Raw genomic sequence first — 17,556 nt, 5'->3', positions numbered from 1 at the left:
AATAAACATTTTTACAATAAATCATAAAAAATATGATAAATGCCCACCCAATTATTTCCTCTCAATCTTTGGATATTCAAACTAAATATTTCCCCCTGGCAGCTCGTCCTCGCTTCACGCAGCCGGAGAAGATGAGGCGCAGGGTGATAGCGTGTCCCGTGGGCAGCACGGTGCGCCTCAAGTGTTCAGCCAGCGGAAACCCTCGGCCGGACATCGTGTGGCTGAAGGACGACCGGCCCCTGACTGAGCAGGAAGTCGGCGAGGGCCGCCAGAGGAAGTGGACTCTGAGTCTGAAGAATGTGGTGCCGGAGCACAGCGGCAAATACACCTGCAGGGTCTCCAACCGGGCTGGGGAGATCAACGCCACGTACAAGGTCGAAGTCATCCGTGAGTATCAACCAAACCAGCTGTAGTCATTCATAGAAGAAAAGCTGCTCCAGGGTCATGATACTGCCACCACCATGTTTCAGTAGACAGGTGAGGAGTAGGTGCTGTGCAGTGTTTAGGCCTGCCACAGTAACAAATTTCACTGGACAATAAATTGTCCTAGAACTTACAGCGATTAACAATAATATTGTTCCTTTGAGACCATTTTCAGGTAATAATGCAAGAACACATTCTCAAAGATCAATAAGCTTTAATTTCTAATGAACATTTAAAACTGGAACCGGAAGACATTTTAAATATCCAAAATAAATAAACAAAACAATAAATAAAACGAATTAAGTCTCTGTAAACAAAATTATCCTTCAAAACAATCTGAGACCAAAGCACCAGACTGAAGAGATTATCATCCAGTTTTTGGTAATAAAAATAAATAAATAAAAGAGAGAAAAACCATAAATTATACAAATGGACATTATTGAGTTTGTTATAACTTATTGTGTGATTAATTGATTTATTGATTATTGTGACAGATCTATTAGTATCAGATCAGAAAGTTTGATTTTGTTGTTATCTGACTTCGACTGCAGCTAACGATTATTTTAGTATTCAAATATTTGATCAATTATTCGAATTTTAAAAAGTTGCACATTATACCAATTTTTCATTTCACCACTTTCACTTATTTTATTCACTATTGGAGATACTCAAGAAAATGCAAATAATTAAATTCCATTTTTAAATAAGAAAACATTTTATTACCTGAAATACAATAACGTAGCATTCCATTGGTTGATCATTTGTAGCAAAGGATGCATCTGCATTTAAAAAAATACGTCTAACTTCAACCCGTTCTGTTGATTTAACATCAATACAGCGTAGCGCTGACCTGTTGACTATTTCCGATTAATAATTAGACAACAATAGCTGCTTAATAGAAGGTTTTGTTTGCGTAATTTGAACTGGGTGAAACTAAAACTGTTACCTGAGGAGTTTTGGTTAAAACATGTTTACAAAGAATGTTTTTCCATCTTAAATGCAAAATGTATCCCAAAAAAAAAAAATCACATCCTTGGCTTGATTACTGCTGTGAATATGTTGTTTTTTCAGCATGTTGCCTTTTTTGAGTCTGTACACTAGTTGGCGATTAATCGATTACTAAATTAGTTGATGATTATTTCGATAATCTATTCATCTGATTAATCGTTTCAGCCCAAGTGTAAATACTTTCACAAAGCGCTCGTAGCTGCAGGAAATAGACTCAAATTGGCACCACCGCAGGTCTGCGTCTGCAGACAAACCTTCTCTCCTTCACTGCAGTCAGATTGTGATCAGCAGGTCTGGATGAATGTTCTCTCAGCAATGAGAAGCACATTGAGGAAGCAGTCAGAGTGAGGGCTGGTGCCCCTCTGTTTGTTCAGGGAGGGGACCATCCAGCCAATCTGGAGCTGATTACAGCCCAGCTGTCTGCCAGAGCCCCCTCCAACCCCCCCGAGAGCGCAGCGCTGTACAACCAGGAGCACGGAGAGGAAGCTAATCACACATACTTCTTGTGTTACATGTGCTGTTCCTGCCTCTCTCTCAATTACAAGCTCTTACCTTTAGGCTACTTTGGACGAGGAATGCAAGTTATCGATTCATGAGTTGATTGTTGTGAGGAGTTAAAACTGTGTTTTTCACTATTAAAATAAAAGAGTATGAAAATAATTTGCTAAACAAATAGAATGAGGTTTGATTGTTTTTCTTTTATGAGTTTGTCTACTGACTTAGCTGGAACCCCAGTATATGTCTTAGGAAAAATATACCGGAAAGATTCTGCTGATTTGATTTTGATGATGCAGTGCTTGTGTTTCTACCTACACTACTTCTTCTTGCCATTGACAGGGGTTTAAATATAATTTATCTGTTTCTGTATTAGTTTTGTTTTGTGTGTTTTGGGTTTTTTTTATTTAAGTTTTTTTTCTTTATTTTCTGTCTGGGAGAGTTGAAAAATGACCAAAAAATAAACAAACTTATATCTAATTGATCAACTAGCGATTAATGGATAAGAGGGCAGACTGTCTTCCCATAACATAAAGTATTTTATAATTACATGGTAAATATATTTAAATTTTGCCCTTACTGTACACTATTTTATTCCTTATTTGTGTCTTTTTATACATGTTATATTCTATCTTTGTGTGAGTGTATTTAATCGTATTTCCTGTCACGTTGTTGCTGTTGCACAGAAATTTTCCGATTGTGTGACAAAAAAGGACATTTCTATTCTTTTAGCTTACAACAGCCCTCAAAATCTACCGTGCTTATTGGCATCATGTTCCCTCTGCTTTTCTATTGCCACATCTTCGCCTTCAGTAATTACTTAATAAAAACGCCATTAATGTGGTGACTTGATAAGCTTGTTGCGTCTTTATATTTCAAAATAGAACCGCATAAAGCGCATTTTATATCCCACACCCGACTCTGTTTGGACCATTTCTTTTATCCGTTCTAGTTTGTCCGCCATCTTTTCTTATGTATCAAGGGCTCTGCTTAAAGACGACTAGCGGCGCCCTCTGTTGGATGGCGGCCAAACTACAACACTAAAAGAAAGTCTACTCTAAACGGACGTTATTAGCTAATCGATCGGAATTAAATTTAAACAATTAAAACGTTAGTCGACGATAAATTATTTGCGTCCCTACTTTAGACTTAAACAATGTTTGTGACGGTTCTTTTCGTTGCGTCTGCGCAGAAAGGACGAGCTCCAAACCGGTTCTGACGGGGACGCACCCGGTAAACACCACGGTGGACTACGGGGGCACCACGTCCCTCCAGTGCAAAGTGCGCAGCGACGTGAAGCCGGTCATCCAGTGGCTAAAGCGCGTGGAGTCCCACGAGGAGAGCCGCTACAACTCTACCATCGAGGTGGGGGACCACAGGTTTGTGGTGCTGCCCACCGGGGAGGTGTGGTCCCGGCCCGACGGCTCCTACCTCAACAAGCTGCTCATTACCCGCGCCAAGGAGGACGACGCCGGCATGTACATCTGCTTAGGCGCCAACACCATGGGATACAGCTTCCGCAGCGCCTTCCTGACGGTGCTGCCAGGTGAGGGCCGAGATGCTGCTCCATTACTGGGCTGCTTTAGGGCGTGGAGTATTAGGGCGGTAAATTTCCACCCAAAAAGCTTTAAAAATGTTATCTTGATCTTAGAAATGTTCTAGAAAACTGTACTTGTACATGTCTGAGCCTGAAAAGTTGTTTTTTTTTTTTTTTTTTAAGAAAAACCTCAGAGTCGAAAAAAATTCTACCCCCCCCCCCCCCCCCCCCCCCCAAAAAAAAAAAAATTACCTGTAAATTTCTGAGCTTGAAAAGCTTAAAATTTGTGAGAAAAGTTCCAAAATATTTAGATTAGCCACAGAAATTTTCTAGAAAGAACTTGGAAATTCCTGATTTCCAAAAGTCAAAGATTTGTGGGGGGAAAAAAGAGAAATTTTGAGATCAAGCTAAAAAAAAAAAATGTAGAAAAAAACCTGGAAAATTACTGAGCTCTAAAATTAGCAAGAAAATACGCTGAAATTTATCAGATTTTTTAAGAATAAATATTAATCTCAAAATTAGGATTTTTCAAAAAAACCTCAGAGATTTTGAGATTCTCATATTGTCTAGGGAAAAAAACATTGAAATTTCTGAACTAAAAAACTCAGAAAATTGCTAGAAAAAACAATGAACTTTCAGATTGAAAAGGAAAAAAAATGGACTTTTTTAAATTTTCAAAAGTTATGAGTGTTAGGAGTAAAATGAACTGTCAGTGGAAGTAGTAATTTTTTAATCAATAATAAGGAATTATTAACTTATATATTAACTTATAAGAAAATTGTATTTCTTGCTGAAAAGTTAGTTATAATTTAGTTTTATCTGTAATAAAATATTTGCACCTGAAACTAGATCAAAAATACCTTGTAAGATTCTGTGTTTTTGCAGTGTAAGCATGAAATTCACACCTCAGGCAGATTTTAGTTCAAAGTAATCTGTTTTTTTCTGAGGAATTTGAATCTGACACTGAATCTGTGGAGGGAGTTAAATATTAAGGTAGTTCTAATGTAATATTGAGGCATTATAATGTCATATGTAAATGTTCTAAACCAACACCTGCAATATTTAAGCAGCCATTTATTCATGAGTTCATGAATCAGGTTGTGATCTTCCGTATTTATGTTTCCTCCCTTTGCAGACACGAAGCCGCCCGTGTCCCTGCTCCCATCCAACACCAGCTCCCTCCCCTGGCCCGTCATCATCGGCATCCCGGCTGGAATAGTCTTCATCTTCGCCACGGTCCTGCTGTGGTTCTGCCAGAGCAGGAAGCACTGCCCGCCTCCCAGCGGCGCGCCGACGCAGAGCACCCACCGCACGCCGTACCGAGAGCGGGACCGGGGCTGCCCGGCGCCGTCCTCCAGCCCGGATAAAGACTGCCTGAACTACGAGGACTACCTGGCCCAGCAGCAGCTGCTCCTCAGCCAGGCCGGACCCAGCGTCCCGCCCAAAATCTACCCCAAAATCTACACGGACATCCACACGCACACCCACTCCCACGTGGACGGGAAGGTGCACCAGCACCAGCACATCCATTTTCAGTGTTAGCCTGAACTGCCATCCTTCTTTCCAGAACGCTTGCTTGGAAAACCCAGAAAAGTGTGTGTTACCCAACAAAACTTCCACATTCTGGTGCTTTTTCTACCTGTTAGAAGCTCACACCACTTTTACGCCGACTTTGGGTTTTCCTAAACGGATATTTGGGTCCGACGAGCGCGGAGGATGCAAACGAAAAGGGTACTAAAGGTTCACAGAAGGGCTGGTTTAAAGCTCCGACTCAGGTTGTGTTTGTTAAAGATGCATTTGTTAGGAATGCTGACCACTACCGTTCTCCATCCCACTCCCACTGGTAGCTGTTTATGGCATGCAGACGTTGCCAAAGACTGCAAAGGGTGGAAGGATTGTGTTCCCACCCTCCATGTAAACTGTTCTGGTCCTCTGTAATCTTTATTATTTAACTTTCTTTCTGTAGGTTCCCATTATTAGACTTTAGCATGTTGGGACGAACCGGCAGAGACCACCTCCTTATCCAACAACAGTTTATTAAGCTGTAGTCAGAATATTTAATTTATTTTCTTAAAAATGTATCAAAGGTTTATTTTTCAGAGTAAGTCATTTTTCGTATCTACGTAATATTAATAAAGTATACCGTTTGTGTATTGTACCCTTTGAATTCATCATTTTAAACCAATTTATGCCCGTATGTAGGCATTTTCTGTATGTAATTTTTCATTTTTGTTCATTGTCTTGGACATTTTGAACGTTTATTTGGGCCTCAATCTTTGCTAAAGAACAGCCCAAGCGGTTTTTTTGAAATTATTTTTTTAAAGCAGTTTCTTGGCTGTTAATGTTTCTAGGTGTTCTAGGTTACCTAGCAACCCCAAACGCCCAGCTTTGTTACCTAGCAACCCAAGTAGCGAACTCCAGCACTTTTGGTCAACTGAAAGGAGCTCAAAAAATGTCATGGATATATTTTGTAGTCACAAGCTGCAAATATTTTACACCAAGTTAACTGAAAGTTCATTAACTTGAAAATAATTTATTTAATTTTATGGGGGTTTTTGTCAGTTAAATGCATTTTAAATATCAAAAAGATATTCAAAATAATTCCTCAAGTGATTCGAGTACCTCTATTATTAAAATTCCTCGAGGAAAATTTATCTGCCTCGAATCTTCGTTAAGTTATGTTTTATTATTCAGCGCACCGTGTTCCCGCCGGGCCGTTATTTGCGTTGCGCAGCGCTCTCACTTCCGCCTGCGAGTTGTTGACGAAATCTTAAGAGTTAGCAGCATAACGTCCAATTTTCAAGTTCGGCCTGGGAGGATTTTACTGATAACTGATTTTACTGATTATGTCTGGGTTTTTGTCGTTTTTCGGGGAACCAATAAGCATCCTTAAAATGATGGGGGGGGGGGGGGAATGCTTGGAGTACGGCGGATTTTCTCCTCTGCCGGCGGGATTATTTATACAGGTGAGCAGATAAACTGAACGGGCGGCTGTGCTTTAGATGCGTAGCTTTACGGACGAACCGGAAAAATAAATTTCACATTACCCCGGTCGCAACAAATGTGTGGCGGAACGCAGCTGGTAGATGAGTTTCTGTGACGAACTAAGGCGTCAAATCCCGTCGCTAACATGAACACAAGAGCCATAAATGTCTGGGCAAGGTGAGAGTTTATCTATTAAATTGACTGGAGATGAATATATAAACGAAAAGCTGGAGTATACACATTTTTTTATAAGCGTATTTGTGAGCCTGCCTCTTTATCATTAAATTTAATATAATTTCAGATCTTTGTACAACTTCAGGTTAACTTAGAAAGTGAGCCATTGTTACGGGTTAATTTTCTAAACTACAGAAGTTATTGTTAGGGATCCTCAGATATGAAAATTTTGACTTGCACTGATATCCGATAGTAATACTTCTGTTATGTTAGATTTACCAATATTTTATTTTAATAGATCACTCCATTACTAAAATATTTGTTTACAACAGCCCTAATTCAAAATATGTAAATGGAAACTACTGTGACATGAGCTGCATTTCCATTAGCCTTAAAATAGAGGAATTTGACATTTCAAAAGGAAATTTGCTTAATGTAAAAAAAAAGTTTTTGGCAGCTGGTGAAGTAGTTTCAAAATTCGGGAAACACTTCCTTTGCGCAGGAATCATGTGATCAACAACCGGATGTTACTACTGGAGGAAACAACCAACAGGACAGCAAGTGGTTATCGCTTAAATTTATTCATGTGTGATTCTAATTACATTTCTTGTTTAACATGAAAACACTGCAATTGCAGAATTGCGTTTTTTCAACGTTAGTGGAGTATCAACAGTTTTGTACACGTTTGTAATGGAAACGCAGCTATGGTAACAGTTTTAAGTTTGTAAAAGTTAGCTGTAGCTTTTACATCGGTCTTGTGCTTTATTCTAATTACGAGAAACAGAATTCCCATCATTTGTACTGCTTAACCTTAAAATTAACATAATCGTGTGACCTGGTCACACTGTGGTAACAAATTATCAAACTTTCAGTTTTTAAATTTCATTACTGAAAGAAGCTTTTTTTAAAAAAACAAACAAAACAAAAAAAAACTAGGATGTGCTTCTGAATCTGTTCCTGTTGGTTAGGGGTGCAGAATGAGATCATGTGGGGGTTTGCCCCAGTATCCTGTCTCCCTTTGAATGGGTTAAAGTGTCCGTGGGTGACGCAGAGTGCCGGGTCGGTCGTGTCCAGACACAGGTCCCAGTCTCCCGGTGGCTCTTTAGATGACTGACGTTTAGACCGACCGAGCCGGCAGCATCTTCTCCCCCTCCAGCCTCATTCAGGTCCAATCTAGGTAGGGTTTCTTTTCACCATTCAGGAAGCGCATTGTCCCGCTGTGGGAGTGATGTGACAGGAGCCTGTGATTGCTTGGGGAAGAAGGGGAGCTTTGTGTTGTTTAGTTGCAGGAACGAGCGTTGGCTCCACACAGATGACGGGACGGAACGGCGAACACAGAAAACTATAACGATGCTCTAATGTTACATCTGCGTCCTTAACTACTGGATACATGTTACAAATTAAGCCTAACACTGCCCTCTAGTGGTACCAGCTTAAATAAAACGAGACTTAAGAGAAAATATTGAAATTTGTAAATTCTCTTTATTATACAGTCTATTAAAACAAAACAGAACAAAGAAAAGTGAAGCAGAAACAAAAAAGTATTTACAGTTGAGTTCAACCTTTCTGCACTTTGGATATTAGCTCATCGCAGAGCTTGGTGAGCTCCTCCACTTCTTTTTCCTGAAACAAATTCACATGGAGATTTAAAATTTTTCTTTTAATTTAAAAAATATACATATAAATCAGTTCACACTGAAGATCACTCACCTTCTGATCAAGGCTTTTCTCCAGCGACTGAGTCTTCAGCTGCTCCCGCCGCAGCTGGGCCTGCAGAGCCGAAAGCTCCGCCTTATATTTCGATCGGACCTCAGCAATTTCCTCATTTGCGCTAAAAAAAAAAAAAAAAGAGTAAATTTTAGTCTCTACAGCCAAAACTATTTATCTGATTAACAGCAATGAATGGACTATTGAAATAATAGCCAACCAATTTGGTAATCAATTGTTAACCAAACCTTATGAACTGTAAAGAGGCCATTTGCTGTAAAAAAATAAAAATAAAAAATAACGGCTGCAATTAATCAAGAACTAAAAAATACTAGTACAATTATTAGGGTTATTGCAAATAAAAAATAATAAAAAGACTCAAATTTAGAGATTAATCTCAGAAATCTTATACAAAACAAATCTTGAAAAATTCAGTTTGAAAAATCTAAAATTTGCTACAAAATAATTCGAAAAATGTGACTTTTGAAAGTCAAATTTTAGAAATTTTTAAAATATTTCAGAAATTTGTTCTTTTTTAATTCCATCTATGATGCCCTAATACGCCATCATACTTTTCACATGGTAGAAGATTATTTGAAGCAAAGGACACATCTGCAACTAAAAAATACAAGTGTAGGCTAAAGGAATGCTACATTATTGCATTTTAGGCAATATAATATTTTCTTATTTAAAAAGGGAATTGATGTTTATTTGCATCTTTAAAAGTATTTCTAATATTTTCTACAGAAAAAAAAAATGTGTTGGTTGCTAATGCCGTAGCTAAAACCAAATTTAAGTTTTGGCTTCTTACAGGTTGATCTTCTCCTCGGCGTGAGCCTTCAGTGTCTGGTAGCGCTGGTCGCCCTTTTTTATCCTTCCCAAGTAATCCTGTGCGCAGGATTTCAGCGTCTCTTCATTCTGGCAGAGGAAGAAAAAGGATTTTATTTGTTTTTTGCTGCCATCAAGAACCAAACTGGTAGCGTTCTTCCTCTGAGAATCTGACCTTTTTGTAGCCCTCCACCACTTCTTTGTACTTCTCCAGCCTCTTTAACATGTCGCCCAGCGACCGCTCCATGCCGTTCAGGTCGCCGGAGACCTGATCCTTCTCCATCAGAGCCTGGCTGAGCTTCTTCTGCGCCTCCTCCCTCTCCTTCTCCTGACTGGCTAATTTATTCCAGAGGAAAAATAAAATGCTTTTAGGGTTTTTAAGGAAGACAAAACCAGAGCAAAAATAAATAAAATAAAAGAAATCAGATGTGCTTTATAAACTCACCATTCATATTTGCAATCAGCAGCTCGAACTCTGCCATTACTTTTCTATTGAAGAAAAATATTTTACGTGAAATTTGAGATTATAATTCAGTTTGACTATCTTCATGTTCTATAAACAAGAAAAAATCCAAAGTGGTTTTATAAGTGGTCCTTAATTAAAATAACTACTTTAAGATCCGTAAAAGTGAAGAAAATAAATGAAGAGGAGCAATTTGATAATATGCTGTAAAACTGTAAAACTTTACTCCCCACCCCCAAAAAAGAATCTTAAAATAATAAACTACCAAAAGGCTCCAATTAAAAACACACACACACAAAAAGAAAACATTTTGGTTAGAAAAGTACTTAAAAAAACAGAATAAGGTTTAAAATTGAATAAAAAGGGAATCTGAGAAATGGCAGAAGTAATCATGTTAGTTATTTTTAGTTATTCTGATTTTTAAGCTGAATTTAAAAAATTTGGAAAGCAATAATGAATATTGATTTATAAATGTTTTTCATTCATACTGAAGTACATAGATGGTGTGGTTACTGTACTGTCAATGTATTTACCATATTTTAAAGTAGATAAAGATGCAGAATAAGGACTTGAGTAGGAAAACTTAACAATTTTTATTTTTCTAGACCTAAATATCATTAAAAACTAATTCCAAGCAGCTTAGGAAGTTTGTAATAGCAAAAAAACAAAGTTAGCATTCAAAGCTCACCTCATTTCCTGACCATCGCCTTGCAGCTTTTTAACCTTGGCGTTCCACTGCTCCTCTTTCTCCTCGGCCTGTTCGAAAAAGGCCAAAGTAAGTATCATCTTACTTTTAAGATTAAATCTGATTAACGAGTGAGAACAGAACCAGAGTGACATAAAAAGACAAACCTCTGCCTGCACCCTCGCAATGGCGGCATCCATGTCCTTCTGGCTGTACTTCAGAACCTCAATAATGGCTTCCTCTGCAGGTTTGGGGAACGGAGGGATGAGACTCTGCAGGATTGGAGGCTGAGACAGAGAAGAAGAGCAGGACGGGAACCAGTCAGGCGCTCCGACACCAAACTGTTTTACTCAGATTCAGGTTGAGACTCACGGCAGCTGCTACGTCCTCCACCAGTTTGAAAACATCTTTCTGTGAGCGTCCGGCTGACTCCTTCTCTGCTTCACTGAACCTGTAAGATAATTATAATGTTAATGTCTAAAAGAAACTGAATGTTGTGGTAGAAGATGAAGTTCACTCCTAACTTAGCAGGTTAAAGTATGGGTATCATGCATTTTCCAGACATGAAGTGCTATAAAAGTGTATTATGTTGAGTTGTTAAAAATGTAGATATCAAACATAACTTAAAATAATTTTAATTTGACGTTTTAAAATTGGCCACCGTCTCTTTAAGAAGCTCCTACTCTTTCTGACACTTTAGCGCATCATAACAATGCTTCTGATGTTCATTTTGTTCCTCAGAAGCCGATCTAAATTTCATCATGCAGCATTTTTAGCCTGGCCACTTAATTCCCTTTTTCTCACATAAACCGGTTTAATTTGGCCAAACCTTCAGTAAAACTGCTCCTTCCCAGATACATCTTATCCCTTATGGAAAAAGTTGCCCATTTCAAACTGTTGCCACCTTTAAAACCCAACAATGTTGGCGCTCCAGCTCATTAAAATCCCAATTTTGCTTCAACAAGCTGACAAAATCTTCACTCATGTCATTTAAAGACAACATTTCTGCTTTTATTTTAGCAACACATAACTCTATAAAGGTCAGGGTCATTCCTGCTGGAGCAGGATCCCTTTAAATAGCAGAGAGACGAAACTCACAAGGTTCCTATAAATCTTCCATTACGACATTCCAGACCTTCTGTAACCTAAACCACACCTACATGTTGAAGCTCTGACCTTTACGGCTAAACACTGCAACTGATTTTCACATAAAGTAGCTAAAGCTTTAGCTACTTCTAAAAGTTACAGTTTAGATGTCTGATGGAAATGTTAAGGTTACAGTGAATATGAGTGAATCAACGTGTAACAGTGTTATGGTTTTTGCTCATGGGAAAGTTTTCTGAACTCTGTATTACAATAGTCATTTAATTGTTTCTTGTTTGTCTCCCATGAACGTCCTTGAATGTTTCATTTCCCGTATGAAAGAAAACGTGTATGCTTGCAATCCGTTTTGTAACCACTGCAAAGCCTTAGAAGAAATGTTGACAGAGAAAATGTATCCTTTCTCTGGTTTTTGAAACAAATTTTCTTACTCTTTGTTAAAAATAATTTCCACAGCAGATGTGCCTCTCACATGGAATAACGTTTGACAGGAGAGTTGGAGTATTTTCACACCTGATAGTCCAATAGACTCCAGACCAAAATTGCAACTTTTGTTACATTTTCAGCTGCTGCTGTTCTGTGTCAAAACAAACCAAACCCTTTGAAACACCTGTTCCCCTCCCCACCTCTGGGGGCGCTGCCACTGAAGAAAATGACACAAAAACCTCTGAAGAAGACATTACTGTAAACAATAATGGAGCAGGCTCAGATTTTAGTGGTTGTACGATTTCTCTTTGGCAAAAACCATTTCTCCCATCAACGTTTGTTTTGGTTGTTTCTACCCACAATGCCTTGCACTGCAGTTCGCTTCCTGCTTTTGGAGCAGTCTGCCGGCCGGCCTGGCGTTCACATAGGCATTGAACCTTACCAAAGTTCACTTCAACCCAACCGAGATCGAGGTTTTCAGACGTTCCAGAGTTCGCATCAGTTTGATTTCATGTTCACAACTTTCCAAAACAAACTGGACTTTCTAGACAAACAAACTGCAGTTGACTAAAAAGGGCTATTCATCCATCCATCCATCCATCCATCCATCCATCCATCCATGTTGGATGGATGGATTGATATTTTTTAAATTAAACACAGGTTACAAGTATTGTCAAGTGTTTATCCTTGATAAAATATTTTTAGATGTTTATGGGTGGTGTAATGTACAGTACAGACCAAAAGTTTGGACACACCTTCTAATTAAAATGGGTTTTCTTTATTTTCATGACTATTTATAAGGCAATAAATCCCACTTATTAACCTGACAGGGCAGGTTGACCTATGAAGTGAAAACCATTTCAGGTGACGACCTCTTGAAGCTCATCAAGAAAATGCAGAGTGTGTGCAAAGCAGTAATCACAGCAAAAGGTTGCTACTTTGAAGAAACTAGAATATAAGGGGTATTTTCAGTTGTTTTACACTTTTTTGTTTAGTGCATATTTCCACATGTGTTATTCATAGTTTTGATGCCTTCAGTGTGAATCTACAATGTCAATAGTCATGAAAATAAAGGAAACTCATTGAATTAAAAGGTGTGTCCAAACTTTTGGTCTGTACTGTATACAAGGGTCTCCTCCAGTATCCATTGGCAACAAATAAGCGTAAATGAAGATAGTAGTACAAGCGTACCGTGCAGAAAGGCCAGCAGGGGCAGCAGAGAGCAGCTGAGCATCAGGACCTGCAGGTTTCGTTGGGCTTTCTCTCAGAAGGGGATCAAACTTTAGGTACAATGACTGCTTCCTCAGTGCGGACTCCTTAAACTGCTCAGGGACAAAAAACCTTTTAAATATCCTCACAGCAGAAATGCAGATAATTTAGCTAAGGTGCTGTACTTACACCTCTGGAGCCAAACTGTTCGAGGTAATCAATCTGCTCATCAAAGTCGTTGGGCATGACTGGAACAGAACAGCAGTAAAGTAAAAACAAATATGTGTCCGACGACTTTCCAGCACCAGGAGAGCAGCAGCGTTCACTCACACATGCTTCCAGGAACAAACTCTTCATTGGAGTCCAGAGGGCTCATCTGATGCTCGAAGGGAACCTGGGGCTTCCAGCTGCTGCTTTCACCGTCCAGGTCTTTCTCTGACAGAACCACGCGATTCCCCATCTGACATTTCAGGAGAATTTAAGTTTGTGTAAATAAGCAAAGAGAGAAGGAAGTTTGAGAGCTGCAGCAAACTGAATCACTGCTCACCGAAGCGTCGCGAGGCTCAGCAGGAGGCAACATCTCTGCAGCCCTGCAGGGAAAAAGTAAAAAAAAAAAAAAAAAAAACCAGCTCAGATCGAGTCCAGAGTTACAGAAAATCTTTGAAAATGTTTTCTTTGCAAGTTTTCTGGTATTTAACAAATATAAATAATTTTGGTAATTCTAGTTGGCATAAAATAAAAATAAAATTTTGTCTGATTTAACTTCAGACAGTAAGAAAAAAATTTATTTGGTGAATTTTTATTTGGTGTATGAAAATATTTGGTTTAAACTGTAAATAATTGTAATAAATTATTAAATTTAATCAAACATAAAATTGCATTTTGCTATAAAACTGTGCAAATTGAATATCAAACACTTTATTGAAATTCAAGGATTTTCCAGGATTTCCAGGACCTGTACGAACCCTGTTTGTTCTGCGGGGTCCGGTTCCTGTTGCACGGGGCTGGGAACGCCGCTGCCCTTCGGAGAGTCGGCGATGCTCGTTTTGGTACCGAATGGATTGAAGTTCGGATCATCGAACTTCTCAAAGTTGGAGTAAGAAGCTTTGGGCACAGCAGCGTGTCCAGGTCCGGCTTTCCCAGCGGACTCTTCAGATGGTTTACAATCAGACGCCGGCTTTAATTCTTTACGTTTTCCGTCGGTGAATCTCTTGCCGAGCTTTTTAGGCGGCGGCTTCCGCTTGACTTCAGCGACGTCGCTGAAGTTGAACTCGAGTTTGATTGGCCCCTCTGGAGGAAGGATTTTCTCCTCATCAGTGGGTTTGCTTTCCTCTGCAGGTGGATCATCCTCTGCCGCCTTTCTTCCAACTCCAACAGGCGAGTTCTGGATTTTAGAGCCTCCTGTCTGGAAAGGGTTCATTGTGTCAAGGTTGTCAAAATCCAGCTTGTAGGATCCCTTTGCTGGAAGAGAGCCGTCCTCGGTGAAACTGCCCGATGCGTCCTGTTGACCTGTGCTTGCAGACACGTCACCAGGTTGCTTTTCATCAGGAGTAGCTGAGATGACGTCCTGTTCTTCCGTCGCCTTCGCCACATTCACTATGACCACGCTGCTCTCTGTGGAGACATCTGCCAGCGAGTTTTCCACAGACTGCGTGAAGGGCAGCGTGTCGTCCAGCGGGGCTTCGGCTCCCGGTTCCTCTGTGGGCTTCTGCCGGGCCTCACTGGGATCATCGGCAGGCCTGAAGGGAGACAGCGCCATCTGTTTGGAGCCCTGGAAGGGGTTGATGACGTCCAGGTTATCAAAATCCAGCTGGTAGTCGCCCCTGCTCTGAATCGGCATGTTGTCGTCGGGGAACGATGACGGATCTGATGGGAGAGTAAATTTATTATCGGTTGATTTAGACACAGGACAAAATAAGGTAAATTGTTTATTTTTTCAGATAAATTACCTTGTTTTGGAGGTTCAGTTGGTTCATGTGGTGAGGCGCTGAAAAAACACACAAAAAAAAAACTGTTATTTAAGCCTGTCGTAATTGATCAGTTCAAATTAACTTGATAATTTCCGTTATGATTCTAAGTATTTTTGAAGGACAACTTTATTTACAGAGACATTGTTTTATTTATGTTTTAGTTGTTTTTTTAGCTTCATTTTTAATCAAAGTATTGTATTCCTGCAAAGAACAACATAATTAAGACAGCGCATGGAATAATGGTGCATATGTGTTTTACATTTCTGTTTTATTTATTGCTTTTGGTTGGTTGTTTTATTTTGGATATTGAAAGTATCTTCCAGTTCCACTGCAGAGACCTGTGTAAAAAGTTTTGAATTTATTAGTTTCAAAAAGGGTGAATTTGCACCATTATCATGCTATTATATTACTTGAAAATAGTGTCTTAAGTTTACAATTTTATCCTAATAATTTCTGGGACAAATCGTCAACCAGTAAAGTGTGTTAGTGGCAGACTTATTGTTTTATTTAAAGACATATTGGAAGCATAAAATCTGTTTCTTACTCCAATTTCTCCAAATTAAAAGAGCCGATCACTTTCATGTTCTCGTCCACTCTGGGCATAACGACGGAGGTTCTGGGGGAAAGAATCCTTCTAGTCACTGGATCTCTACTGGGGGTCTGAAAAGAAACCTGAACAAAGACATTTAGTCAGGGAAGTATGATCACCTGTTGCAAAATCTATTAAAAACATTATTCTAAACCTGACTTGTGTTAATAACCCGTAGATCTGAAGCCACATGCTGTGCTAGATGAATTAACTAACAATTTTGTACCTTGGAGTCCCTTGGCACGGTCTTACTGGGCAGGTTCTCCATATGACGCAGGATGGACGACCTCCCTGTGGGCTGATCCAGAGAAAATATGTCCTCAGACAAGCTGCTGTGCTTTCCTGCTGGGATGACCGCAGAGTTCTCTTTGGCATCCACAGAACTCATCCTGTTAGACAAGAAGAAGCAAAATGACGTTTCATGGGAGATTTAATGCCACTCTGCTTGAGGCGTCACTCTGAAAGCTGCATGCAGATGATAAGACTCTTCCTGTTGAGGCTCGTGACAGCAGAGTGATCCTGTAGTTCACAGAGTAAAGAAACTGAGGCCGCACTGTTGTGTTTGATTTGAAGACCTTTTTTTTAAGGAAATGAAAGAGAACATAATCTCTGACTTAGATGTTTTCAGGAGAAGAAAGAAAATATAGTCAAGTTAAGATAGGAAAATGTTTTTGTGCAATGGTAAATAGTAACCTGATGCTATGGTTCTTAAATTGGTCTGAATATTTTGGTATCACCCATTTATAAAAAGGTAAATATGAAGCCATTTAGTTAGAATGTAGAGATAAATGGAGATGCTTGTAGGTTTTTGATATGAAGGAAGGCTGTTTATGAAGCATCTGAACTGATTCACAAAATAGCCTGGGGTATGGGCGTGCAGTTTATGTGAGAAGGACAATAAAGAAAACAAAAACAAGAGAGACACTGGAAGATCAAAGCTGTGTTAGTGTAGCTGTTTGCAAAACAGAAATTAACTAAAATGTCACTTAGTACATCACCAAAAAGTGAAATTTCAACTAATTGTTGAGGTTAAAAATAATAAAACTGCGTTGCCACGATATGACCACCAGGGGGCACCGAAATCATTACTTAAACGGACAACTTTCAATTTCAGAAAAAAAACATGAGACTACACAACAAAAATCACTTTCCATAGATATACTTAACAGTTTTTATTATATTATATATAAAGAGGCGTATTGATATGACTACAGACTGAAACCCTGAAAATAGCTCGTGAAGCCGTATAGCATGTGATCAGAAAATAAATCAATCCGCTGAACGATCTCATGTTTTCCTTTCTGTTTAATTATAAATACTTTTACGGTGCATTTCACCACTAACACCCATTCAAGTTAGGCTTCAACACGGCGGAAAGTACAAGTTTTTACTTTAACAAAGACATCGTCAAGAACAGTTAGCAATAGGCTAACTGTTAACGGAAAAACTACAACCAGTTTAAACTGAGAAAACAATTCAAAGCCATTACACACTGAATTACTATAGGGTCAAAATTCACCACATACCTGAACAATACTGGACACTCAGGTTGAAACGATAAGACCTTTTCTGGATGTATGGACGGTAGTATCACCAGTAAATACCGATTACTACTTATTTGAAAATCCCTCTCCAGTGTCTGGAGCACGCGCAGCCGTTTGGAATTTAAAAGTCATGAAACGCACCAATCAAATTGATCCTGACGTTCAAACAAGATGCGCTTCCGGGTTGGCTATCCAATCATATGAAAGGGCTCATCCAAAGATGACAGACGTTCCAAGATAGTGTTTGATCCAACTAGGTGTGGGGTTGCGGTTACCACACAATTCTCATAAACATTCAGTTATTTTCATGACGGGACGTTATTTGAACTCCTTTTATAGATGATCCTGATTTCCTTATTGCAGTCTATTCTGGCTTAGTTAAGAAGCTCTATTTTTTAAATTATGATTTAAA

The 17,556-nt window shown here is 39.1% G+C and overlaps 2 protein-coding genes across 2 annotated transcripts in view; one reads left to right on the top strand and one right to left on the bottom strand.

The window, feature by feature from the left end:
- LOC102228622 (fibroblast growth factor receptor like 1) overlaps positions 1-5,621 on the top strand; it is a 47,036-nt gene extending 41,415 nt beyond the window's left edge. Inside the window, exons 5-7 of the mRNA XM_014469545.2 lie at positions 103-387; positions 3,119-3,472; positions 4,599-5,621. Coding sequence (XP_014325031.1) covers positions 103-387; positions 3,119-3,472; positions 4,599-5,005 — 1,046 coding nt within the window. The 3' untranslated portion in view covers positions 5,006-5,621. The remainder of the gene's footprint in view (positions 1-102; positions 388-3,118; positions 3,473-4,598) is intronic.
- Positions 5,622-7,077: 1,456 nt separating this feature from the next.
- tacc3 (transforming acidic coiled-coil containing protein 3) lies at positions 7,078-17,244 on the bottom strand. Its single transcript, XM_023352286.1, has 17 exons — positions 17,127-17,244; positions 15,827-15,989; positions 15,556-15,683; positions 14,991-15,028; positions 14,007-14,907; positions 13,589-13,631; positions 13,372-13,501; positions 13,231-13,289; positions 13,024-13,154; positions 10,678-10,756; positions 10,473-10,592; positions 10,309-10,376; positions 9,603-9,646; positions 9,333-9,493; positions 9,141-9,247; positions 8,333-8,453; positions 7,078-8,245 (listed from the first exon to the last, which is right to left on the bottom strand). Exons 2-17 carry the CDS (start codon positions 15,986-15,988, stop codon positions 8,180-8,182), a joined length of 2,358 nt encoding a protein of 785 aa, XP_023208054.1. The 5' UTR covers position 15,989; positions 17,127-17,244; the 3' UTR covers positions 7,078-8,179.
- Between the last annotated feature and the right edge of the window lie 312 nt (positions 17,245-17,556).

Source organism: Xiphophorus maculatus, chromosome 19 (assembly GCF_002775205.1).
Source record: "Xiphophorus maculatus strain JP 163 A chromosome 19, X_maculatus-5.0-male, whole genome shotgun sequence".
Taxonomy (NCBI): domain Eukaryota; kingdom Metazoa; phylum Chordata; class Actinopteri; order Cyprinodontiformes; family Poeciliidae; genus Xiphophorus; species Xiphophorus maculatus.
Note: the sequence above shows the minus strand (reverse complement) of the source record. Positions and strands in the feature narration are given on the sequence as shown.